This window comes from Mercenaria mercenaria, chromosome 15, assembly GCF_021730395.1.
Source record: "Mercenaria mercenaria strain notata chromosome 15, MADL_Memer_1, whole genome shotgun sequence".
Taxonomy (NCBI): Eukaryota; Metazoa; Mollusca; class Bivalvia; order Venerida; family Veneridae; genus Mercenaria; species Mercenaria mercenaria.
In genome coordinates this window covers 19,815,117-19,842,821 of record NC_069375.1, presented here as the reverse complement: position 1 = coordinate 19,842,821, position 27,705 = coordinate 19,815,117, and the positions used below count along the sequence as shown (strand labels likewise).

Sequence of the window (27,705 nt, the reverse complement as noted above, 5' to 3'; positions counted from 1 at the left end):
TAACTAACAGAAGTTTCATATTTCTTATTAAAGATGTAAACCTAAAACCAAACCTCTGTGAGGTAGCACACTTCTTATTCATAGGCCTATTTTACTTTCTTCAATTCATCTGTTTATTTTTAAATTCCTTAGACTGTAACCTTTATGCATTAAAAAGTGGAAGTGTGCACTGGCATATTCAAACAATGGCCAACATTTTCTTTTGTAACTCTATACACTAAAAGACCTACCCTGTCCGCTGTCAAGGTTCCAGTATCCGACCTCACACTCATTACATTGTCGTCCTCTCACATTAGGTTGACAAGGACAGTCTCCTGTTGACGGGTTACAGGAGATTACACCTGCAGTCAGTGTTCCAGGAGGATAACAGTTACATGCTGAAATACAAACAATTCAGTACAGTCAGTGTTCCAGGAGGGTAACAGTTACATGCTGAAATACAAACAATTCAGTACAGTCAGTGTTCCAGGAGGGTAACAGTTACATGCTGAAATACAAACAATTCAGTACAGTCAGTGTTCCAGGAGGGTAACAGTTACATGCTGAAATACAAACAATTCAGTACAGTCAGTGTTCCAGGAGGGTAACAGTTACATGCTGAAATACAAACAATTCAGTACAGCTAATACAACTATTCTTAATACCCACAGACACACTACTTGTCAGATAGTCAACTTAAGATTATAGGTGTAAGTTATTGTCTTTGTTTGAATTCTATACTGAAACTACAAGACTAGTGGCAATATTTTCTAAAGGTGCCTTTACATGTTTAGTTTAGTTTAATCATATTTTATTGCAAATTAACATTTACATTTATAATAACAAACATCAAAAATGTACATGTACTGCCAAGAAAATAAGCAAATGAGTCGGGCCAGAGGTTCTTACAACATCAGTAAACGGCCCTTCCCAAAGTAAATGGCCCTTCCCACTGCCATGCCTTTACAACAGCAGCATATGAAATAATCAGATGTCTTTTAAATATCAGGGGTTTAAAACAATTACTGTGGATATGACTGATCAAGGAATAACTGCCAACGTATACCAACGCTTCTTCAAAACCAAACTCCTACCTTGACAATCTCCTTTCTCGTCAGCTAAAGCATCACCGTAGTAATTAGGGAGACATTTATCACAGTAGAATCCTGCTGTGCTATATATACACTTCCTACATTCTCCAGTAGTCCTGTAACAGTACAGATACAAATAACATATGTGTACACTTGTTCTTATAGTAAGTAACTAATGGCAGAAGTACTTTGACCAACACAGTTCTAATGAGAAAGTTGTTACGCATCATGAAATGTCCTAGGCTTTCATGTTGTAAATATTGCACAGAATAATGAATTACATTTCTTGTATTGTACTGATAATGAAGTGCTTTTGCAAAACAAATTAACTATATAACGATGCATTTTATATATTTCTAGTAAAAATTATGCTGAAATCTGAAGCATATCAATCTGCCTCTGTTTAAGAATTCATGGAAAGAATGGTTTATGTAGATCATCAGAATCCCATGAATGGAGATGTGTTGAATCACTACCTAGACACTGCAAAATATGAAGCAGGTTTCCTCCAAGAGGTTTAAAACTGTCTAACCTTAAACACTTGTTTTCCATTTAACCCAATTAACTTTCATGGACATGTATGAGTATATTAAGATATGGAATACTGGCAGGATATTTACCTGTTACAATTTCCAACAGCATTAGTGTCAATGTTACCATTACAGTCACACCTTGCACATGGTCTCTCTTCACCATACCAACCTTTAGGGTCTCCATAGAATCCATCCAGGCATATATCACACAAGTTACCTTAAATGGCAGAAAAAAATGCTATAGTACATGTAACACTGCACACAATAAATATTTCTTTCAATGTGAATTAGGTTTTAACTTCTAATCAACAAAATCTGCAGTAAGAAGTAACTGAGAAAGGCACAGCTTTGTAGTCAAACCTCATTAAAACAAACACAAATTGACTTATTAAAATTTGATCAGCTATTAAATTGAGTGAACAGAAAATGAGCCGCGCCATGAGAAAACCAACACAGTGCATTTGTGAACAGCACAGATCCAGACCAGCCTGCACATCCACGCAGTCTGGTCAGGATCCATGCTGTTCACTTTTAAAGCCTACTGAAATTAGAGAAACTGTTAGCAAACAGCATGGATCCTGACCAGACTGCATGGATGCGCAGGCTGGTCTGGATCCATGCTGGTCGCAAACCCACTACGTTGGTTTTCTCATGGTACGGCTCAAATTATTATTTTAGTAATCTTATTTCTGTTTTGGAAGTAAAATCACCATTGTTTACTTGTTTCATTCTAAGTTTTAACTCAGGAGGTAATAATTCATAATAAATTTTCTGAAAATAAATTTCCCTTACTGATTGTAGGCAACTGTGGACGTCTTACCTCCATATCCCTCCTCACAGGCTGTACAGACAATCTCACCACCCTGTAGCTGCACACAGGGACCCTGGCCTGGGCATGGGCATGGTTGACAATCCTCTGGTGTACCCGCCCTGGCATCACCATAGAAACCAACAGAGCAACGTTCACAGTAATCTCCAATAGTGTTGTCATTACAGATACACCGACCTGAAAGTAAGATTGATAGCTGTTAGACAGAGATTAAAATCTTCAGCAAATCATCATATTACAGTAAAAATACAGTTTATAACATCGACAGTGAAATTTCTTGTATATAAGTAACACACTAACTAATGAAATCTAGTAAGTACTACGCTTGATTGCTTTTAAGAAAAAAACTTATTGATTTTAAATATGTAATAATACACTTTATAGACCTATTCAGCATAAGGTAATTTTAAATTAATAAAATCTGGAACGTTTTATCATATTTTTCTTTATCTGAGAATAATTAAAACTAAAGAATTAAAGAAAAATCATCAATTATTTTAGAAATATAATATATAATTTTCTGTCATAAATATTATCAGAACTTTATGCTCGATTAAAAGAGAAAACTCACCACTTTCAGCATCACACTGGTCAGAATGCCCATTACATTCGCAAGGTACACATGAAGCAAATGGTCCACCATTTGGAGGATCACGCTTGAATCCTGGAGCACATGACTCACAGAACTGACCAACGTAACCTTCAGGGCAGGTACAAGATTCTACCCAGGATGCCTCTTCCTCACCATTAAACCCTCGTCTAGCAGTTTCAAGATGAATGTCATCTATGAATCCTACCCCTGCAACACAATATTTATTTTCAGAACCTGATTCAAGATTAAAAGCGAATAAGTATCCATTCATTATTGTGTAATTGTTGTGTATAATTTTCAAATACTGTCAAATTATTAATCTTTGTTGAAGACTAATTTTTATTGACTTCATAAAGGTTGCACCAAACCATGTAATTAAACCTGAAGAACAAATGAAATTTCAACTAGAGGTGCTTTTGTGAAAAGCGCATCTCCCACAATTGCCTAATCATCTGAATAGTAAGTCTGTCTTTGTATACTGTTTGTGGCCTATTGGTATTCACATGTTGGAGTAACCGGTCTACAATGCTGTGTTGGGGTACAATGCTGTTCAACGGTAGCCAAGTGGAGTAACCGTCTACAATGCTGCGCCAGTGGCTGTTGGTAATGATGTTCAAGGGCCATAATTCTGAAGTGTCTTGGCCGATTTGGCTAGTTATCGAACTTGGCCGAGATCTTATGGTCAAACACATTTTGTTCAAGTTTGGTGAAGATCGGATGAGAAATAGTCAACTTAAGAGTGTGGACAAGCATATAATGAGAAAGTGTTAAAGACGTGTAATCTGTAAATGTTTGCAAAGACTAATTTTAGGGAAATGATCCCCTACCTCCTCCCCGCGCGCGCACACACACACCCTCTTAGATAAGCAAAATTTAATCACTTCCAAATACTGTGAAATCATTTAATTTCGTCGGCACGAAATTTCGTGGTTTTGGCCAAAACGGCTGTTTCGTGGGGACGTAAATTCGTGGATTTTCAATTTTTATTAAAAAAAAAAAAAATCATAATTTCCACAGGAATAGATCTACTACTGTCCTTACATGTGAAACATAGAGACACGTGTCAAACAGCGCTACCATGGTTACCGAATTTGCAATCTTCGCTGCGGGAGATTAGCGAGTGATCATGTGCCAATTAACGACCGCGTTACCTATAATTATACGACCCCTAATTTGCAAACCTTTCTAAAATTGTGAAATATTCAATAAGAAAAGTCGGCGCCAATTAAAAGTGTCAAAACTGTAGCACCTTGCACAATTAGCATTCATAATCGAAACAAATATAAAGTTGACCATTGATCATTTGATCAACTCGCTCTAGTTATTGTACTGCAAATCAAAACAAACTATAATAGATTTAAAATAATTTTGTTTTTATTCCGTAGTACTCGTATAACCATAGTAATCCTTACATAAACTATTAAAAACTGTCCGACTTTTTTTTTTGCAAAATGAATGGTGCGTCTGCATCTAAAATTACAAGCTGTTGAACTTGTGCATGTGTTATTTCCTGTCGAGAAACGTGTAATTTGAATTAAGTGTTAATGCATCGGACGCAAAGCTAGCATTTAAATTATAATATTTAATAGTTCCAAAGTCGTAGTATTTTACAACATGTCAGTAAAAATAAAGGCTAGTGTATAAACACTGTATAGCGGGGCCGAAAAAATAAAATAACAGCCGTATTATTGTGCGGTTGGCACGTGACGCTACGTCAAACTTCTATTTTTAGTATCATTTTTACTTTGACAAGCATGTCATAAACAAACCACAGGTACATTTCTAAATAAAGTAGTCGGTTTTGTTTCCACGCATAACCAAGTTTATTGCTGATGGAGCCTCCATAAACTACACGAAAGCTGCAGGTTAGTACTGCCGCATGCAAACAACTACGGATCAGATCGAATGGCTGTGGTGTCTTTTTTGGCTACTTTACGTAAAATTAAAAATATCGTGGGCACAATTTGTTCGCTGGGACTTGAATTTGTGGTTGAGCTCAACCACGAAAATTAATCCCCCACGAATAATAATGATTTCACAGTATTTCAGATTTTAAAATATATTTTCTATTAACAACGTATCGACACAAATTGGTTGTTTATGTCAGTTCTTACCTCCAGCGCTGTATGTTGCTCTGATCTTGATAGCTGTAATATTTGCCAGGATTGTAAGGAAAGGTTCTGACTTCAGTTGTGGGTACCAACGGTAGTCTGGATGCTCGTTCAGCCGGAACTTGTACTCGGCGGACTCTAACCCTGGTGTGGGGTTGCCCTGAGAATAAAATGGTGCCGAGATTCTCTGCCCTGCCCCTTCAATAATGATGTCAATTATAGAAGGTGTAGCACCACCTTCCTCACCTATTCTGAGTTTGTAGGTCAACAACTGGTTGTAACTAAATCTCTGGTCACCCAAATACCTCGCTGAAATATAAACATATTATTAGATATCAAGATAGTGTATGAGGGAAAAAAAAACACGGTTATTTATGGAGTTTCCACTAACTGACACATTATAACGGCAAAAAGCTGTCAATTACTGGTCTGACGATGGCTCAAACAACTGATATGAAAAAACGAAACGTCTAAATACCTTGCCAAATATATAACATATAAATTTGCTTCCAGCTTTATAATTCATGGGGGACTGAATTTCTTGCATTTTGCAGATGTTATGATCCATAACATCAAACCCCAATGATGAAATAAAATTCCTAATAATAAATGTACTCTTCAAACTTTATAATCCACAAATATATGTCCACAACATATAAATACATGTCCCAAGCAACAGGCATTTTAATCAAAACAACAAAACCCTATTCACTGCCGGGAATGAGAGAAAACACTTAAGAGCGCGAGTAAATTACTGCATGTATTGCTGCTCAGGAAGTGTTTTCTACCCCTATTCTCAGCAGTGTATTTACCAATTTATAAGATAGCATTATCTGATAAACAACTCTACATCAACAGTCAAAAGTCACCACCACCTTGTTTCCTTTAAAATGGAACTACTGTGACTGGACTCATTCCCATTTTTAAGAAAGTATGTTTTTCCCATAGCTAAAACAAGAGCTGTCACAGCGCCTTGACCTTTGACCTGGTGACCCCAAAGTCAATAGGGGTCGTGTACTCAATAAGTACTATTAGCTTGTAAAGTTTGAAGGTCCTGGGTGCAGTGGTTTGCGAGTAAAGTGCCTTCATGCTAAAAGTTAACGTTGTGATGAACTAACGAATGGACGGACAGTTGAAAACTAATATGCCTCCCTTTGGGGGCATAAAAATTTCTGAGAATGCAAAAACTGATTATTTCAATGTTACACTGTTAAAATTTAAATACAGACTACATAAAAAGGCTGCTTATATGAGGCTAGCTTAGAATGTTTTTTATCAAACTGAACTGAACTTATTCAAATTAAGTGTTTTTCTTCTTTTATCATCAAGGCCCAGTTGTTCAAAACTTTAACAGACGATTAAGCTAACAGTTTATTAACTTTTAGAGTTATTTTTTGACATTTCTGAAGACTTAGAATTACAAATGTACGAGTTAAGAATTATAAACACTGAAAAATCTTTACAATAAAATCAAAACATCATACTAGTGTTTCCCACCAAGAATAGTATTTTGAATCAAAAAAAAAAAAAAAGTTAGTGTAACAGCCGGTTAAAATTTACTTTTTCACCAAGTCATGCAAACACTGATCTTTTTCAAATTTGGTACAAAAAGCTGTGAATAATGTCCTACCTGGAGCAGTGAAGTAGACCATATCATTGTTATCCGGTGCAGATATACCTAGGTTCTGTAGTATACCATTATACTGTGTGTCTATCATGTCGTTACCTCTGTCCACTCCAGTCCATCCTTGCTTTCCTGTGAAACATTTAAATTCATATCAACGTCACTGACATGATAAACATCATGTGTATACATTAGCAATATGTCTGTCAAACTTGCATTACATTTCAAACTTTATCTCAGGTAAATGAATGCCCTAAAAAACTGTTTCTTCCTTTTTTGATTGCTTTACGCAAAGTAAGACGTGTTCAGGGAAGTTAGATCTGTGATTTCTGGTAGAGAACAGCAGTTTTGTTTCCTACAAGCCAAAAATTCATTATTTAAAATAAATATGAAAGAATGAGCTTGAAACAAAGGAAAAAACTTTCACCCTATTTTAATTGATATTGAATAAGGTGTTCATCACAAAAAGGTTTAAGGGTAGATGGACAAACTGTCAAGAATATATTTGTAAATTCTCCATTTTGAAGGGCAGAAAACTAAAAAGAAATCTCATGTAAAGATAGTCCAGAACTAAACCAGTCCCATTCTTTATCTTAAAGTGTCACTGTTTGCCTTACCAGTTTCGAAGTCAGTATGTATAGTTCTAGGGAAGTAACCAGTGGCATTGGAACAAATTGAGGAATGTCCATAACAGAAACACGATATACAACCATAGGGATTATCCATCTCTAAACCAAAATATCCTGGCTTACATCTGAAATAAAGAGAGAATTTTCGCTATATTATTACATGGTTTTAATAAAACTATTTATAAACGATCAAATAACAACTGTGACAACAAGCATTTTGCATTTTTCATTCCTATCTCTCAAAGTCATTCTGTTTTACCAAACTGTCTATAATTGTTCAAGTGTTTATAAAAAGCTTTCCTTATACTGCTCTACAGTGTCCCGAGACTAAAGCCTAATTTTAACAATATTAAAGGTATGAAGCAATATCAACAAATGCCCATAGTTCTCTACAACCTACAAGAATTGTCCATCAGTTATCTCTGACCTACAAGAATTTAAAGTTCAAAGACATTCTTCTCAAATATGTTTCTTTTCTGACATCTTAAGATTTTGATACCATTTTCTGGTGGATTAAAAAAACTTGTCCCTATACAGACTTAAAATAGCAATACTACTCTACTCAATAGCTTCCTGAACTGATACTTCTCTCAAGTGGACACTTTATACAAAGTGACTGTAGTATCACTTAATTCAATGAGAACATCATTAATGGTGAAATCGAAAGAATGGAGAATATTCACGTTTTCAGTAAAAACAGAAATAAACACATTCTTCAAGATCTTTTCTTCAATCATGTTATTATATTTCAGATTAAATCCTGCTTCTATAAATAGTTTTCCTCTTCAGTAAGACACTTAAACCATGACCATTCTGGTTAATGCAACAAACAACAAGGTTTAACTTTATACTGGCCTATTAAACAATTTACCTTTAACACACCGCAAATTTTCAATTAATTACAAGCAGTCAGCCGAATTTGTTTAATTAGTACCTATTTCTTTTATTCCTATTTTACAACTCTTCTCAACTCAAAGTAATTAATCTTGACTTTGTACACAATGGCAAAATCATAATCTGGTGATATTAAAATTAATATAAAGCCATTCTAAAATCAGAATTACAAGAGACTGTACAAATTCACTAAAATTACAGGTCAGTGTAACTATACAATTAGAACAAAAAACAAAACAATAATCTTTCTATCTATCACAATATACACCTTTATCTCCAATATTACCTTGAAAAAAAAAAAGTACTCCTAAACTCATTACACTGTACATTCAAATTAAACTTTTCTGTACTAAAACAAGTTAATTTACATGCTTACTCTGTAAACATCAGAGATATGTTTGCTACCATAAAATCAGTTGTTACAACATACCTATCACAGTTCTGTCCTTCCACAAATTCTTTACAGAGACATGATCCAGTATCAGAGTCACATCTTGGCTGGTTGTCGAGACTTCCTTCCATCACACAACCACATGGCCTAAAATATGGAATTATGTTTGTATACTGGCACAGCACTCCATCAGCAATGATGAGAAAAACAAATAAACTTACAGCCATGCTGTAATTAACCATGCATCAAAAATATTTGCAATATTGCATATTGTGCTTTATACTGATTTCACGGTTTAAATACTGGAAAAAAAGAAAACTTTAATATATGTGATATCAAGGTTTAATCCATATCCTACATCAAGGTGACTTTCAGATCTGATCAATTTTTCACAGTTCGTAACTTTTTTGTGAAGAGATTTTAATGAGATTCAAGCTATTTCTGCAGACTTCTGCGTCTAATTCAATGAAAATTATGCACAAGTCTAATCAAAAATAGAACTCTGTAAAAAGATCTAAATACCAACAATTTAAAGTGTAGGAAAAAATGTGTTTTTAAGTTTGCCTACAGAGTGCCTTGATGCAATAAACAAAGTTGCTGTTTAACAAAATAATCCGAAACAGCGTTCCTTGTGAATTGCAGCTTAATTTTATATCTAGATTCAGATATACCACATTACATCATTCTAAAAGAAATCTGAAGGTGGTAGTAAGACCTTTAAATTTTCAAAATATCTTTAATAATGCCAATTTTATGACCAAGTATGCAACTTTCCCTATGTAAATATCAGGCAAAATCACAATTCTAAACAAAGAAAAAAAAATTTTACAAGAAAAAGTTTTTATTGCTATTAAGACATCCTCAAATATTTATAACAATCCATTCACAAATTAAATCAAAATCAAATCTGAAAAAAGTTGCTGTCTAAAAATAGCTGAAATTTACAATGGAAAATATCCCTATCAAAATAGTTTATGGCAGATAAATTCCGAAGAAATTAAGATATTCAAAAAAACTAAGAAGTTCCTCTTATCACTCTCTAAATTTGAATAATGTAAAATATCAATGGTATTGTTAAATACAATCAAGAAGAAATCAAGAAAAAAACATCTTGAGGAAACGGTGGATCAAACAGTAATTGCTTTGGCCTAATTACAGTTAATATGTTCTTTAAGCATTACCTGCATCCATAGATACCGAAGTCATAATAATTATCTTCACAACGGTCACATCTCTGACCGGTAACACCTGGCTTACATAGACACTGACCCTGGTCATCACACTGCAGTTCTTCTGAACCTGAATTATAACATTATACGTCAGTATTACATTCAGCAGTAATAATAACTATAAACTAACAGTGTATAAATAATACTCAGCTAATCTAAACAATTCTGTAACATTACACAAACTAACACAGGTTACAAAAAGAAAATCTGTTGTAAGAAAATGATAGTTATTATATCGTATGTGTTCAGGATATTATGATTGAATAATCATGTCAATGAAATTATTGTATATGTCATTGAAATGTGAAAAACACATGTACAGATAGGAAAGTCAGGCCACATATTTACTGTATGCTTTTAACTATTTATAAGTACATGAACCTGTAAAACAAGAATGTGGCAAACTTTGCTCTTCAAATACTGTGAAACTTTGTCCATTTCATGGACATGACATTAAGTGGTTTTAGCCAGAATAGCTACTGCACTGGGATATGAATACAGCTATTTCAACTTCTCAAAACAAAAGTACATGAAGAAAATTCATATGTTTGTTGGAATTTAATTTCAAATTTGACTGAACAAGGAATCTACAAATAGTGATCCCCCACAAATGACTTCTCAATATGCATATTAATGCTCAAGTTTAGATTTCAATTTCTAAAATGGACTAGTCCATCATTCAATTTGGGCTGTACCACTTACTATTCAAAGGGATGTTCACTGAAAATTTACTGACTGAATAGCGAACAGTGCAGACCATGATCTGCCTGCATGTATGATCATGGTCTGCACTGGTCACCAAGGCAGAATCACTTGCTGCCAGCAGGCTAAAGGTTACTGCTCAAGTTTAGGTTCCAAATTCTAAGGACTGTGATTACTATAAAGTTTTACTGATTACCAGAAATAACCTTCATATCTACAAGCACCCTATAATAACCTAATACATACCTGTAGGATCACAGTTACAAGCTGTGCACCTGTTAGTTCTCTGCTCAACATAGTGGTTGGGCAGGCACTCCTCACAATGAATACCACCACGGTTATCATGACAGTTTGTACAGTGACCACCGTGTCCTGTCTCTCTGTACAGATCCTCATCAAAATAACACTCGTCACTCATTCCATTACAGTCACATGCTAAAGTACACAAACATAAAACAAATCAATTTCCTATCAAATTTTGTGTGTGTAATTTGAACTTTTATATCAAAACTGCATTTAGTTTAATGAAATGGCTTTTGGTATTATGTTATCAACTTACTGTCACATTTTTCAGAGTCTCTAAGTAGGCTTACCCCTACTTACCCCTTAACTGAAAATAGAATCATGAATGGACACTTCCATTACCATGACCTTAAGTTGTAAGTTATAGAAGATATATTGAAATATTCATTTACCTAAAACAAATAAATGCATGAAATGACCCCAATAACCAAAAAACTAAGAAATATGATACAATAATATCATAAATATAATCTATTAATCAAGTATCACATTTATGTAATATCTGAATAATATAAATCAAGCCAAATTAAAATAAACCTCTTTATTATGTAAATACTTTGGCTCTTAGCCACTCACTGATGCATTAAATGTACCACAGTCTAACATACATTTGGCAGGTTGAATGTAAGTGTTTTTCTTCAATCTTTTGAGAAAGAACCCTACATATAGGCTTTCACTCAGAGAAAGAATTTTCATGACAGAAGACAGATGAATAAATAGAATGATGTGTTAATGAATGAACTAACATCTGAGTAACTGACACAGAGACAAGCTACCTAGTTTCTGTTTCTACAGCAAAGCAAACACTACCAGTATATAAAAGCTGAAGGGAAGTAGGCCATATTCATTTTTCTAGATGATACATGTACTGTGTCAGCCTGTGTAAGTATTGAGAATTTACTGGTAAAATTCTTACAACAGTCAGTGGTGTAGCAATTAGAAGATTTAGGGTCTAGGGTTTGATTCCAATTTGTGACTGAAATCTTGAGTTCATTGCAGGAGAATTACTTTAATTGGTACTGTTTCCAGCGGTACTAGCCTTGGCTAGATGCTAGAGAGGTAAACGTAACAACTGATGTACGCTTAACTAAAAGGTTGTTTCATTCATTCCTGGTAGAAACTTAAATTCTTCTGTTACCAGTACTAAATAAGAAATCTAACCTATACCTTTGCATGTTTTCTAAATTTGCAGGGAAATGCCATTAAATGTCCCTTTCCCAAGGGTGTAGCTAATTCTCCAAAACAGAGAGAGGGGGAAAAACATTTTTATCTATATATACCCCTGCACTCCATGGCATCATCTTCATTAGCTCTGGCCCATGGTCTGTCATTGTAGAAAGGTTTACATATATTACAGTCAGGTCCTGTAGTGTTGTGCTCGCACTCGCATATAAGATCTCGGTTTGGTGCTATTTCACAGCGACTGGCGTGACCATTACATTTACATCTGAAATAGAAAGTCATTTATAATATCAATTTACAATACTCATATAAAACTTGCCTGGTTGTTCTATTCGCAAACTTCACTTACTCTGCATGAAAATTGCTCACAAACTTCAAAAATGTTCAGAAGTGTAAATTCATAACAGATATGGCATGTAAGATATGAACCCAAATATATTTTTAATTCCATCAAGTTTAGATGTTTTTTAAAGTAATGTTCTGCTATGAAAACATATACTGTAGTACCACTCAATGCTTGCTAAGTACTAGTATCTGCCTTGCTGAGTACATGATTTTATGACAAACATCCTTGAACACAACCAACAGGAATCTTAATTAACAAACTATCAGACACCAATAGATTTCACACTTGATTACATAATTTCAGAACCATTACTGCTGACTCTGAACCTTTGGTCAAATAAATGTTCTTTTTTTTTTTTAAATACCGGTAATTGACAAGATTATCAATATACTTCTCCAAAACTAAATGACAACCCTGTTTGAGAGTTTTACTTGTCCGAGAAACAAACTCCTTACTCCCCAACTGCTAGTTTCTTGCTTTTGCATTACAGTTATGTTATACTGAATCATAATTTCTGGTTACCCTTGATTACCGGTAATCTTGATTTGCACAGATACATGTAAATTTACTGTACATTTCTTACCTTGCACCGACTGCCAAGTCATCAACAGCATAGAAGTATGATCTCAAAACACGGGGATCTCCAAAGATCTCATCACCAAATGTGTTCATACGTGTCAACACAATTCTGATATCTGTAGCTGTTACCCATTCCTATAATACACAAAATATCACTTAAGCTACGGTAAGAAATGAGTTTTGTGTTACCAAATAAACAGCACTTTTCATGAAAGGACTATTATACAACAAGCAGTTGGACAACAAAACTGGGATATAAAAGTTTTATCTAGTCGCCCCCCTCCCCTATACCCCCTTTCCTCCTACAACCACCCTTCAGACACACACTGAAATTTGCTAAATCTGCTGATGGCAAAACAGACTGAACAATGATTAATAAATTTTGTTGAATGCAAATGACTTATGTCTTACTTACATAGCATAACATGCATTTTTAATAACCCATGTTGTCAATTTACATTTATTGTAACTGCCAACAAAATCAAACATCCATCAGTTTAAAAGAACATGTAATTTGTTGAAATTATCAACAAAAAATGTTGAGAGTATATGAAATTATTAACAAGAACAAAATGACTGAGAACACTTTCAAATGTCAGAAAAAGTTGTTTGTGTATAACAGAAGACTGCTTTTGGCAATTCAATGTTGTACATACCTATCATACTTTCACATTCAATATATTTACATCTGTATATCGTTTTTTGTTTTAGTCCCATAACAAATATATTTTTCAATAGGTCACTTTCCATGGTTTGTGTATCTTTTTTTAAATGTTCCTTGTGGTTTCCAGAAACAAGAGGACCATGATGGTCCTGAGTCGCTCACCTGTCCCCACATGACCCAGTTTTGAACTGAGTATGACATGGATTTTTTCCATTATTTAACACAGTGACCTGGTTTTTGAGCTCATGTAACCCAGTTTTGAACCTAGATATCATCAAGATAAAAATTCTGACCAAATTTCATGAAGATCCATTGAAAAATATGGCCTCCAGAGAGGTCACAAGGTTTTTTATTATTTGACCTACTGACCTAGTTATTGATGACACGTGACCCAGTTTCGAACTTGACCTAGATATCATCCAGGTGAACATTCTGACTAATTTTCATGAAGATCCATTCAAAAGTATGGCCTCTAGAGTGGTCACAAGGTTTTTCTATTTTTAGACCTACTGACCTAGTTTTTGACCACAGTTGACCCAGTTTCAAACTTGATATAGATATCATCAAAATGAACATTCAGACCAATTTTCATACAGATCCCATGAAAAATATGGCCTCCAGAGAGGTCACAAGGTTTTTGTTTTATTTGACCTACTGACCTAGTTATTGATGGCATGTGACCCAGTTTTAAATTTGGCCTAGATATCATCAAGGTGAACATTCTGACCAATTTTCATGAAGATCCATTCAAAAGTATGGCTTCTAGAGAGGTCACAAGGTTTTTCTATTTTTAGACCTACTGACCCAGTTTTTGACCGCAGTTGACCCAATTTCGAATCTGATCTAGATATAATCAAGATGAACATTCAGACCAACTTTCATACAGATCCCATGAAAAATATGGCTTCTAGAGAGGTCACAAAGTGTTTTTTATTATTTGACCTACTGACCTAGTTTTTGAAGGCACATGACCCAGTTTCAAATCTGACCTAGATATCATCAAGGTAAACATTCTGACCAACTTTCATGAAGATCAATTGAAAAGTATGGCCTCTAGAGAGGTCACTAAGGTTTTTCCATTTTTAGACCTACTGACCTAGTTTTGGACCGCACGTGACCCAGTTTCGAACTTGAGCTAGATATCATCAAGATAAACATTCTGACCAACTTTCATAAAGATCCCATGCAAAATGTGACCTCTAGAGTGGTCACAAGCAAAAGTTTACACACGGACGGATGGACACACGACAATATTCTAAACAATCTTCGTTGTACCCAAGACCAGAAATCAACTGTGCATGATAATAAAGGTACCCTTTGAATACAGCCAACTGTATTCCGGTTACTGACTAGATACTTAAAAAAAAAAAAAAATCATAAATACATGTATATTCTCACCATCTTTCTTGGCTTTGATTATCCTATGTTTTGAGATCTTGAAATACAAAAGTTGAATATCTCATGTGAACAAAACATAGGGTCTGAACACAGACTTAGCAAACTGCAGAAAAATGAGGTAGTTCTGCTGTATCATTAAGCCATGCTAGAATATTTTATGTAAACATTCCCCATTAAGAACATGGACTATGTTCATCATGTTCATTGTGTATATGTATCTTTACAGAAAACTGTATTGCAAAGTAACAGTGGTAGACATGTTGGCGAAATTTTCTTTTTGAACAAATTCTCCTTGAAACACTGAAAACAGGTGCCACATGACTGATCTTAATTAGAACTGATTGAAACACATGATACATATATTATAACCTTGCTTCTGTGGGCTGATTCATGTCTGCTTGATAGACTGTATATCTATTTTCTCTTTTTAATTATTAAACACAGTAAGACAAAACTATCAGTCAGTTAAACATTACTCAGTCAAAGTTAAAACTTACAGATAAGAAAAAGTTAGGCTCCACCTTCCATCATGTTTTAAAATTTTCAGTCAAATTTGAGAAACATAAACTGCATAAGGAAATTAACCAAATTTCACATAAAAAGTCGAATTTTCTTCAACAGACCTTAACATTAGGAAATCTTAAAGGTACACTTTAAGCTATGTACATTCACATTCATGTATAAACCTCACACAATTTAAGACATAAGGTATAAAGAATAAGGCAATGACCTCATTTTTACGAAAAACAAACAATACGAAAATTTATTGCCTTGCTCAAATTTCTCACTTGACACAGGTATATTCACCTCCATCAAATACCAAAGAATAGAGGGTTTGACTTTGGCTAGTGATAAACTTTTCAATGAAAGGATATTAAATTTTTGACAGCTCATTTCACAAGACTCAATGTAGATAATAGATCAAAAGTGAGGCTTGTATTCAGATCACTGACTAAAACCTGATCCCCAAACATTTAAACCACTGACCCAAGAAAACAGTTTATAACTGTCCTAGTGACAAATTGCTTCCTGCAAGAATATAAAAAGTAGATTACCATAACCTTTAGCCTGCTAAAGTTCTATAATGAACAAGTTGACAGTACCATTAACTGTTAAAAGGGGTGCTTACTAAAAAGATACTGACTGAATAGCGAACAGTGCAGATCATGATCAGACTGCACGAATATGAAGGCTGATCATGATCTACACTGGCCGCAAAAGCAGAATCAATCACGTCCAGAGGGATAACAACATTCAAAGCAGGACAGGTACAGTACTAATCCGAGTGGGACATTCATATGTGTTCATATCCTAAAACTGAAAAGCATCTAAATATAGGCCAACTGCCTTTGATGTTCTAAGCTTATTTTGTTTTTTAAGAAAAAAGATTCCACAAAAAAATATGAGTTTCTGGAAACAGAAATTTTAGAGTCAGACTTTTGGAAGGTGTCCAGTCTACGCTTATATCCTTCCTTGCTATGTTATGACACAAAAGTGACTGTGAGTAATGGCACTCTGACAACTGAACATGACTGGACCGTAACTGACCATGGCCATTTAGGTTACAGTCTAAGACAAGTAAAATGTAAGGGACTTGTCTTGTTGAAATGAATGTATTTGCAAAGTTATCTGAATATCCAACTAGGTATAAAAAGTTAAAAGTTACAAACTGGACTGGTTGAAAGACTGAAAATATTTGACTTCTAAGTAAGACCAAGGGTCTTGAAAATGACATCTTATCACTGCGTATGTTTCGCCAAATTAGTTTTTTTTTTTTTATAAAATTGGATCAAGCAAACAAAATTATCCAAACTATTTCACTTAAAAATCCAGGTACTCATTACAATAACCCCAACATTTCTGCTAATTAGACAGAATTATGACAGTAATTATAAACCAGAAATCTCTATGAAAGTTTTTATATACCTTCAGTTCCTACTACATACCAACACTTCTTTATGTACCTACATATTTTATTGAGTGAGCAGATGCATGTTTTCATTCATAGAGAAAGACATGAGTACAACACATGACTGTGTGTTCAGGTGTTTTATCTAGCAGACATATCTACAAATATTTGTGATGCTTCATGTCTGTTAGAATCAAGTGTTATCAAACAAACTTAAACTGAAGGAAATGTGAAGAGCAGGTATGCACGGCAGCTTCTTTAATGCTTTAACCTTTACCTTGCTATATTTCTAAAACAGACTGGTCCCTCGTTCCATTTGGGCAGTATCATTTATTATTCAAAGGGATGTTCAATGAAAATTTTCTGACTGAATAGCGAACAGTGCAGACCATGATCAGACGTGCAGGCTGATCTTGGTCTGCACTGGTCGCAAAGGCAAAATCACTTGCCACCAGTGGGCTAAAGATTAACAGTTCGAAAAACAAATTTCTCTCTTCTATTCACACCATGGAGAAATCCTCATCTACTCTTATTAAAAGCAATAACTTTTAAGACAAAGATTAATTATATTTGTCCAAATGAAAACTCAAATCAACCCAATTACTGAAGTTTTAAGCAACAAAATCCAAACTCTACATAGAAATTAACCAAGAGAATCTGATGATCTTGCATTAATTATTTCAAGAAACCAAAGATAAATAACTGCCATTAAAAAGAGGTCATCAAGTTCCTCTTGTGGTTAGAGTAGATCAGTTGTAAATTCCAGGCCTACATCATATAAATCATTATAGTAACTGGTTCAATGGAGCAGACACCTTTATTGTGGAGAAAAATAATCCGGCTATATATTCAACTTAATCATAAAAACTGCCTTTGTTGTGGGATAAAATTATGAATTTCGGAATTTCAAGTACTAATTTTATGGCAACACATGAATCAGACAAAGACTGCTCATTTGCCTGGCCTTTTGAATTACAATTTTTTTTTAATCTTTCCACTAGTGTTTTGTTTAGCTGCTCATAAAACCTTCTTAAAACCAAAACAAAAGGCTTGAGAAAACAGTCTTAAGAAAACATGGTTTTCAGGTTGTCTCAACAACACCGTTTTTACACAAGATTGTCAGATATGCTTGAATTTTATAGATACAAAGTGCCTGCACAATATAAGCACCTTGAGAAATTTGTGCTGATAGTTTATAATATGATAGATGTATGTATCTCTCCATCATTCCTGGCCGTGTGCCTACTATGACTGGGTGTGCCACATACTGCTACATTTACCTGCACTCTCAGCAAATATTCATACAAACACTTAGGCTGTTCCAAATTAAGTATACAATTAAGATTAACTGATAGAATATAAGCATAAATTATTGAAAAAGTACATATATTTAACAACCTTTATCGACCAATCACAAGGACTTTCTGAAAAAATATTACGAAGTTGCACAAGGTAGATGACTATAGATATACTAATTAATGTTCTGGACCACTTTTTTTATAGTAAAAAGTTTGCAGTCGGCCAGTGATTAGCTGACCTTAGGTTAGAGTTCCAGCATTTATTCACTCTAGAACTACGTATACATTTGGACAAAACCTTGATTCTATGATTTTACCTGTAATATTTTACTGTTCTCAAAGTTTTCTGCATCAGGTCTCCCTTCAAGGGTTGAAAATGGCACCTCCCCTCCAGTCAGTGGAGAAATGTCACTGTACTCGTCTGAACAAGTTGCTACGTCTTGGTTTTGTCGTGAGACGTAACTGCCAAAAGGCAAATTGTATGTACGACTACACGAGGCACTGTAGTACTGATATGGTATCCACTCATCTTCCACAGATGTTCGTTTATAGATGGCAAAACTTTCAGGTCTTGGTGAATGAAATCTAAGACGAATGTATGTAACATCAAATGCTTTACCTGGAAAAAAAAAAAAAATTCAAAGTTCAACAGTGTCTATAATTTTATCCCACATCATTTCTTTTTCATGATGGTAAGGCAAGTTTCATTATGTGGGGGACAATTAAATGTACTGAAAGTTCTGTTTCACTTAACATTAGAGAACAACTAAAATGTTTTGATGTCAGATCAACCCTTTTAGTTCCCTATATTAAAATACAATGTAAATAAAGGTGTAATGGCAGATTTTAACATCACACCACTGACACAATTACAGGTCAAGACAAATTTTCAGCAGGGAGACCCCAGGAATGGAGAATATTTCTTGGCTGTCTGCATCAGGAAAATGCAAAATCTAGGCTAGCATCAGTGATTAGAGTCCTTCAAAACAAATATATCTACCATATAATCCTCTTAAGTAGCACTTTCTTGAAAAATTTACAATATCTCTTATCTCCGACTCTACTTAGATGAGCCTAGAGAGAAAATGGTTTTCTAAGAAAATATCAGTGTCAGTTTGAAGAAAGAAATTAACAGTATTACAGATTATTTGATCTTGACAGTCTATCCAAAGCCCTGCAAAGTTTCAGAATGATCTGTCCTATTTTAACAACAACTGAGCTAAGTCTTAAAATTAAAACATTACTGAATATAGGCCCAGCTGCCTGGCCATCCTAGCATTATTTGAGGCATATGCAAGCACCTAGTTTAGAAACAACAGCCCTCCATAAACCAGCTCATGAAAGAATTTTACACCCCAAGTGAGATTTGGAACCCACAGCGGTAAAGGGCGAGTGATTCTACAGTCAGCGATCTTGTTAACTTGGTCACTGAGGCCCTTAACCTTTAGCCTGCTAGAGGCAACTGATTCTGCCTTTTGCGACAAGTGCAGACCATGATCAGCCTGCACAGTCTGCACTGTTCGCCGAATCGCTATTCAGTCAGTAAATTTTCAGTGAACACCCCTTCCAATAATAAAATGGTACTGCCCAAATTGAATGATGGACCAGTTTATTTTAGAAATTTAGCAGGCTAAAGGTTAAGTACTAAGGGCAGAATAAGAGGATGTACTAAATGACAAACAATAGTCCTTAACAGAATCATATTTCTCAACTAAGGATACATGGAACAAATTAATCAACTGTATTTCTTGACAATACTTGAATTCATCACTGAAGAGAATGTCAGTCATGAAGTATTTTTAAAATACAGAAAACCACAAACTATTGGTCTAACAAGCATGAAATGAGAAAAGTTTAGTAGCCTGCTGTCAAAGTGTTAACCACAAAAATATATAAATAAAATTCATTCAACTTTGAAGCTTACATATCAAGTTACATTATAAGGAGACTATTTAATTCAATAGTATACACATTGAAAATGAGTCCAAGGTGAAATTACACTTTTCATATATATTCAAATTCGTTCAATGACTTGTAAAAAGACTGTCTGACTGCTTTAAAGTGTGTCAACCTATATTACAGGGAAAGTAAACATTGTTCTGATGAATAATGTTCTGTCTTTTTGCTTGATCTTTTTTATACAGTTACTACAATTCCAATAGTTGATCAAAATAGCAGACACTACTAAATTGGGTACTATACTTTTAGATTATATAACTTCATCTTGAAAATAATGTCTCAACCTTTTTTCAACTTTAAAGGGAAAAGCAAAATTGACTTTAAAATAAGAAAGTTATGAACATTTAAATATTTGATCAAAACGGAGTTCTCACTATCAGACCTGGGGTAAATAAAAATGTAATTGTAATTAATTGCAATTAAATTACATTTCCTAAGTAATTGAATGTAATTTGTAATTTGGTCATTTATCAATTACATGTAATTGTAATTTAATTTCAGAGCAGTTTTAGGGTGTAATTTACAATTACCTTTCAATTACTATCCAACAGTGTGTCACTATTATAATATAAGACAATTTTTTAAATATCAAGATCTATGTACATAAGTGTGATATGTTTGACATGGCAAAGAATGAAATCCTTTAACATCAGAGTTTGTAGGAAGTATTTCAGTCACATCTTCAAGTTATACCACCTACCTACCTGGACTTTGGAGACTTCTTAAGAAATAATTTAGCTTGATTAACTTTTAGAATACATAATAATGTTACCAGGTGAGGCTGGCACTGATCAGGTTATTTATTTTTCTGCTCAATATTGTGATAGATTTCAACAAATATTGGTACAAAATAACAGGACAAAATTCTTCCAATAAATATACTGCACATAGCCCCACTGTCAGGCCTGTATAGTTTTGCCAAAATAGGAGCAAACACCTGTCTTAAGGATCAGGTGTTCTCAAAACTCTTTCATGGGTTGGCTTAAATTGTACATCAGTTTTGGTTTTACTGACAATTCAAGATTACCCAAATTATGCATTGGTTGGTAAAGAATTATAAGACTGAATATCCAGGATTTTCTACTTATAACACATAAACATATTATAAATTATGACACCTATCTATTGTATAAGTCAATGACTACCATATGAGAGCTCTATACATAAATTTAATATGACATCAATTATATTGTACACAATAATAGAAGCCCATCTACAGTAACTAGGTTTAAATATTTTATAATAAGGTATTATCAAATATCACACAGTTACCTCAGAGCTTCCAAAGAGCTACATACCTTGAATATATTTTGTATTTTTACTTTTGCACAAAAGCATTTTTTAACAATCATTCTAGAGTTTGTTGTTTTCATTTGATGGAATCAAATTTCTTCTGACAAACTAAATTATTCACAGAAAAATAATTGGGGTAATGTACAAAATAAACTGATGCCATGGCAGTCACTGTATTAAAAGAATGAGTTATCAATTGAAATTGTACAGAAATAAGAAATAAGTAACTGACATTGAACTACTAGCTAATATAAATTGCTATTACCAGGTGCTGTTGTCGAACAGTCTCTGTGGTCAAGCTGTCTAAATGTTAGGTTTGGTATGTCCCATAACTGCGATACTAATTTACATACAGATTCAATTAGTTTAGTTAATACTTGTTTATTGTAGCTTGACTAGACTAGTGATTAAAGCTTGTAGGTGTTTATTTGAATCACTCTTGAGTCACCATCCTGGAAAAACCAGTACTGGTGTCTTAAAGGAAGGCAAGGCCATGATCCTACAGGGGCTTGACCTACAACCTCCAGCATGAGCAGATGATACCTTAACCACTAGACCACTGCTCCCCTTTAGAACATTATGCTATGTTTATCAATCATAATGTATCACTGTTGCACCCATGCGCAGGACAACTTCTGACTATTTTACAGGATATTTACCACAAAGTCTTTTTCAAAAGCACTTTCAGTTACATAACACAAAGAGATCCAAACCATTTGCAGCAAAGATTAGCAAAGATGAAAAGGAAATTACATTAATCATCATAAAAAGGAAATTACATATCATTCATCATAAAAGTATCTGGTGGCTGAGGAACTAGATTCCATGTTTTTATACACTGGTTACCATGACAGATCTATACTTTCTTCTGTACCCGCCCGCTTAGCTCAGTAGGTAAGAGCATTGGTCTACGGATCGCGGGGTCGTGAGTTCGATCCTCGGGCGGGGCGTATGTTCTCCGTGACTATTTGATAAACGACATTGTGTCTGAAATCATTAGTCCTCCACCTCTGATTCATGTGGGGAAGTTGGCAGTTACTTGCGGAGAACAGGTTTGTACTGGTACAGAATCCAGGAACACTGGTTAGGTTAACTGCCCGCCGTTACATGACTGAAATACTGTTGAAAAACGGCATTAAACCCAAAACAAACGAACAAACAAACTTTCTTCTGTATATTATTTATATGTAACTGTTATCTCTGCCCTATTTTACCATTTACAATTTGGATGTTGCTGGTATTTATATTTGTATTTTGTATAGATCACCAAAATGCTTCCCCCTCTGAGAAAATGAATGAAGATAATCTCTCATCCATCAGTCTGAACTGTTTTACAATCCTGTCAGTGACTAGATCATGATCATGTTTTCTGTTTTCTCCTTTTCTTTTTTATATTTTTATAGGAATTTTTTTTTTTATATCTAAAAGAGAAATATCTATAATATGTATTGGCAATTCAAACAGCTTTAGAAATATTCCACATAACAACAAACTGACACTAGTTTTCAATATATATTTGGTGAATAAGACCCACCAGTCAGTTTCAAACAATCAGTTTTTTGCAGAGAGAGAATATATATTTGGTGAATATGACCCACCAGTCAGTTTCAAACAATCAGTTTTTTGCATATATATATATATATGTTATGGAATTTAAATCTTGTTCTATATTTATACTTTCTTACTTTAATGTGGATGTTCCTAGAGCAGGGATTTTTTTTTTGACATGCTGGGAACATAGCACTACCCTTTGAATTGGAAATTTTCAAGTTGTTCTCCACAAAACTGGGAAAAAATACAAAATGAATAATTAATTTTGCAAGAGTTTAACTTCTAAAATGGTCTTCATTTCATTTTAATACCACATTCCATCAATATGGATATCAGAAGTACATGTTTTTAAAATTGGCTATTCAGATGACTTTTTAGCACTTTTTGCTTTTCAACTATTTTTGGATGGGCAATTCATTGAGAATTTTCTTCAACTAACTGGGAAAAACACATACTTTTTTGTAATTGGGAACTGGCTAAAAGAATACCTGTAGAGTCACTTGTAAAGGACATGAATTAAAAGAGTGCTATAAAAAATGATGCGTAATGAAATAATTGATAATGATAAGAGAACTTGTATAAGCTGTAAACAATTTTAAGATACTTCTTCAACCAACAACAGTTACTGAACAAACTAAAACTTATGCAAAAAGTTACGAAAACAGTAAAAAATGAATAGAAAATAATAAAAAAGCAGAATTCAATGAACTTCCACAAAAGATCATATCTCTCAAATTGCTGCAAATGTCAGATGGAAAGGCCAGATAAAAAAGCACAACATGGGGTCTAAGTGCCATTATCCCGGGCTTTCAAATTTAAAACACCCAATTTGACACCCTTTGTTAAATATAATTACGATATTTGAAATTTCGATAACTGAAAATGAATAAAAAAGAAGGTAAAATTATCCAAGTGAAAACAAGGAAAGAAAAAAGTTAAAACAGGTGTTGATTTACTGATTATATTGTATGAATCTATGATGTAGTGAGAAATATATTTTATCACACTTGGGTGCAAGGTAGAAATCAATGAAAAGGGAAATGGGACAGTTAATAAAAAAATATTATAAACTGAAACTGAATAAAAAATATTATAAATTTACTAGTGAAATGTAAAACTGAATGTTCACAAGCAAAAGAAATTTATTTAATTAACAAATTTTCTATTTTAATGTTTCATGTTTTTCTGAGTTTGTTTTTTTTGTATATTCTTCTGTGTGTTCACTTTCCAATTAATACCCAATTTGTATACTTTGTGAAATTATCAGAAATATTTCATCACTGTTATAATTTATGTAAGAACTATTTCAATAATTCACTAACAACATGTACTAAAAATCTTTTGGTATCGGTATGCGATTTGGGCTGAGGCGTACATATAGCAAGGAACAAAATTAAGAAATAGTTTCAACCAACACAACAAACAACCAAAGAAAACCTAGGAGGCTAATAAATTCAAGCAGACCTGTTCTGTATAAGCTGTCTTGTACAGGTGGATATTACATACAGCTTATAGAACAGGAAACACAGATAATCTCTCTAATCTTGTCTTATCTCCTCTAATCTACATGCCCTCTACACCTTACTGCCACACATACATACATATAACATACAGCTTCAGGCATGTAGTAAATGATTTCACAACCTGTCCAGCTTTTATACTTGCTTAATACATTAACAGACATTGCAATATTCCTGACTAGGGCAAATTTCTAACCTTTCTGTACACTTCTTAATTGCAATGATCTACTGGAGAAACATGAACAAATTTCATATAGAAAATTGGTAGAAAAAAAACTTTGAAGATCTGCATATTCAGAAGCAAGAATTTTCACACAAATAAACAAATATTGATACAGGTTAAAGCTCTATACAGCCAGTTAACACATTATTAGACACCATATTTTCTCAACAGATTGACAAAATGTAATAGAAGTTCAGCTGACCTAAGTAAACAAGAATTAAAGAGTGTGACAACAAAGTTAAATCTCATAATCTGTCATAAATACCTCTGATAACACATTTCTTACAAGATATTAAACTTACTGCAATTGCTTTACATATTCATAATCTGAACTGAAAGGAATGCATGCTGTTCCTTAACCAAGTTAAACGTAATTTTTTTTTTGCATTTTTTAAAATAAAGTACTAAGTAAATAAACCGGGATTCTTTCCTTAAATTATAATATTTAAAACTGTCTACAGTAAACATAAACTTATATTTTGAAAGTGTAGTTTTCCATGAATATCTGCAGTTTCATTGTTTTTAAACATTTTCAAGCACAAAAATCCTTACTCATGTTAATGTTGCATTTCACCCTAACTTATCATTAGCTCTTAAAACTAATAAATCTAAATACGATGTTTGATAGATTACAAGCAAGAAAAACATGGCTCAGTGCAAAATTACTTTCAACTCACCATTTGCCTCATCTCTGACATATTAAAAAAATCATAGAATTTCAAATTTTAAAAATTACATTAATTATCAATACTGGACTGACTGAGTGAACACTATTATATTACTAAAAAGTAAAACAGAAACTCCCAAGTTACAGGTAACTGACTGAAATGTTATGTAATGAATAATTTTGCTGACATTTTATATTGCAAGAAATTGGATCCAGTCCAGATTATCATAATAATCTTGATGCAGAGCATAACTATTAACAAAACTATTCAGATATTTTTTAAATATATGTGATCATAATCATATGTTATAAACATTATGATTAATCAATGTGTGAATTAATCTGACACCATAAAATAACAAGAGCTATTGGAGGCAGGGTTGGCAACCCAGGAACAGGTTGGGCAATACTCCTAAAAATGAATGAAGTGGGCAATACTGGGCAATAAGAAGTTTTTTTATTTTTTTTATTACGGCAATACTGGGCAATAAGAAGTTTTTCTATTTTTTTTATTACTATCACTTTATGGGTTGTTTAGTCAACTAATTTGCCGAAATATGTATTGAAGTTTGAACCGAAATATTTCATTGCCCAGTATTGACCACTACTGCCCAGTAAAACCAGGGTTTTCCCAGTAGTACCCACTGGGCTGGGCAGTATGCTTAAAACCTGGGTTTTTGCCAACCCTGATTGGAGGACAGCAATGCTCGACTACTCAACAGCCTTGTCAATTGAATAAATATAAGTCGAAAAATGAGCATTATTTTGTAAAACAAGCAAAACAGAGTTATGGAACCTGAGCAATGTAAGCCCCCCCCCCCCCCCCCCCCCCCCAAATAGGTCCATTTCCAGTCTCCCTACCTACACTCTTTTTTTACCCCCTACCCTAAACTTTTTATCAGGGATAATTTTTCGCCCTTCGAATTTTAGAAAAATATTTCTGTTTCATTTTAAACCTTTCACGTGGTTTCGCTGAAATAAGCGATTCTGATTGTTTGGCATTTATATCAAACTCAAAGATGGCAGCACCTGTGTTGCTAGCTTTATAAAATCAGTTTTGGGGCTTCGCTTTAAAACTTTTTTGCATTATAAAACGGCCAAAAACTTACTTACATGTACGACTGTTCCAGATCACAAATGCATTTAGAATGATTTGCATTACATCACAACCATGCTAAGGTACATTTAGTAATAGCAAGTTTTACATAACATTAACAACCAGGTTCATAAATTACCTGAACAATATTACATTTAGTACGCTTATTATCCTTTGAATTAAACTGTAAAATGTATTTTAACAACTAGGTTCATTACCTAAACTAAGTGTAAGATTTACATGCTGCTGACGAGTGTTTAGCCAGTCTCCTCTTCTCTCTAGCATAGTTTCGCTCTGCCACCAAGTCCAGTTGTTTTGATTGTTAAAATCTGTCATATAGAACGGTGGGTGCATTTGGGACGGAGATCCTGCATCACAAATGTGACCACATGATTTTCTCACGCCTGTAACTCCTGTCTGCAAGCAGAACTCTTGCGGACCAGTTAATCCGCATGTATTAGTTGCTTCTACAGTGAGATTAAAGGCAGCGTTTACAAATTCTGGCGTACATTTTTGTGCTCTACCCCTCGAGTCATAACACGAATTTTCAGCACCTAAACTGAAGTGAGGTAGATGGAAAATTAAAACTACAAATCCTAATTGATTCATTTTTGAAAGTAAGTGCACAGAATTAACTAAATTATGTAAAAATCCAACATTCCTCCGTCCACTTGCCACCGCCATAACTTCCTAACTTTCCAAAGTTTATGTTACAGTGCACTCTGGGTAATTTACATTTTACTGGTTTTCGGCTTTAGTACGCTAAGTTCCTATGCGTGTAGAGATATGGTAACCAGTCAATTATATTAGCATAGGCCAAACAATATATTTTGTTCGCTTCTCGTTTCACACGTTTTTAACAATTGTTATTAACGATTAAAGGTGAAAGGTCAGAGGCACGTGGTCTCAGGAGTTCCACAGGGTACTTTTGGACTCCTTGCCTTTTCTCGTCTATAAACAACCTGCCGGTTTATGAAACATCTTCTGAAACCCGGCTTTTTGCTGACGATAGCCTACTTTTGAACAAACAGGATGCTGCCTGAACTACAGAATAGAAAAGTGGGAAAAGGATTGGCAAATGAAATTGCATCCTGAGAAGTGTAAGGTGCTTCG

The 27,705-nt window shown here is 34.1% G+C and overlaps 1 protein-coding gene across 1 annotated transcript in view; it reads right to left on the bottom strand.

The window, feature by feature from the left end:
- LOC123548730 (laminin subunit gamma-1-like) overlaps positions 1-27,302 on the bottom strand; it is a 48,318-nt gene extending 21,016 nt beyond the window's left edge. Inside the window, exons 1-15 of the mRNA XM_053524719.1 lie at positions 26,811-27,302; positions 18,601-18,902; positions 13,019-13,149; positions 12,188-12,354; positions 10,851-11,039; positions 9,855-9,972; positions 8,713-8,820; positions 7,377-7,513; positions 6,766-6,891; positions 5,139-5,444; positions 3,004-3,231; positions 2,424-2,609; positions 1,691-1,820; positions 1,074-1,186; positions 231-377 (exon numbers count right to left, since the gene is read on the bottom strand). Coding sequence (XP_053380694.1) covers positions 231-377; positions 1,074-1,186; positions 1,691-1,820; positions 2,424-2,609; positions 3,004-3,231; positions 5,139-5,444; positions 6,766-6,891; positions 7,377-7,513; positions 8,713-8,820; positions 9,855-9,972; positions 10,851-11,039; positions 12,188-12,354; positions 13,019-13,149; positions 18,601-18,902; positions 26,811-27,276 — 2,854 coding nt within the window. The 5' untranslated portion in view covers positions 27,277-27,302. The remainder of the gene's footprint in view (positions 1-230; positions 378-1,073; positions 1,187-1,690; positions 1,821-2,423; positions 2,610-3,003; positions 3,232-5,138; positions 5,445-6,765; positions 6,892-7,376; positions 7,514-8,712; positions 8,821-9,854; positions 9,973-10,850; positions 11,040-12,187; positions 12,355-13,018; positions 13,150-18,600; positions 18,903-26,810) is intronic.
- Between the last annotated feature and the right edge of the window lie 403 nt (positions 27,303-27,705).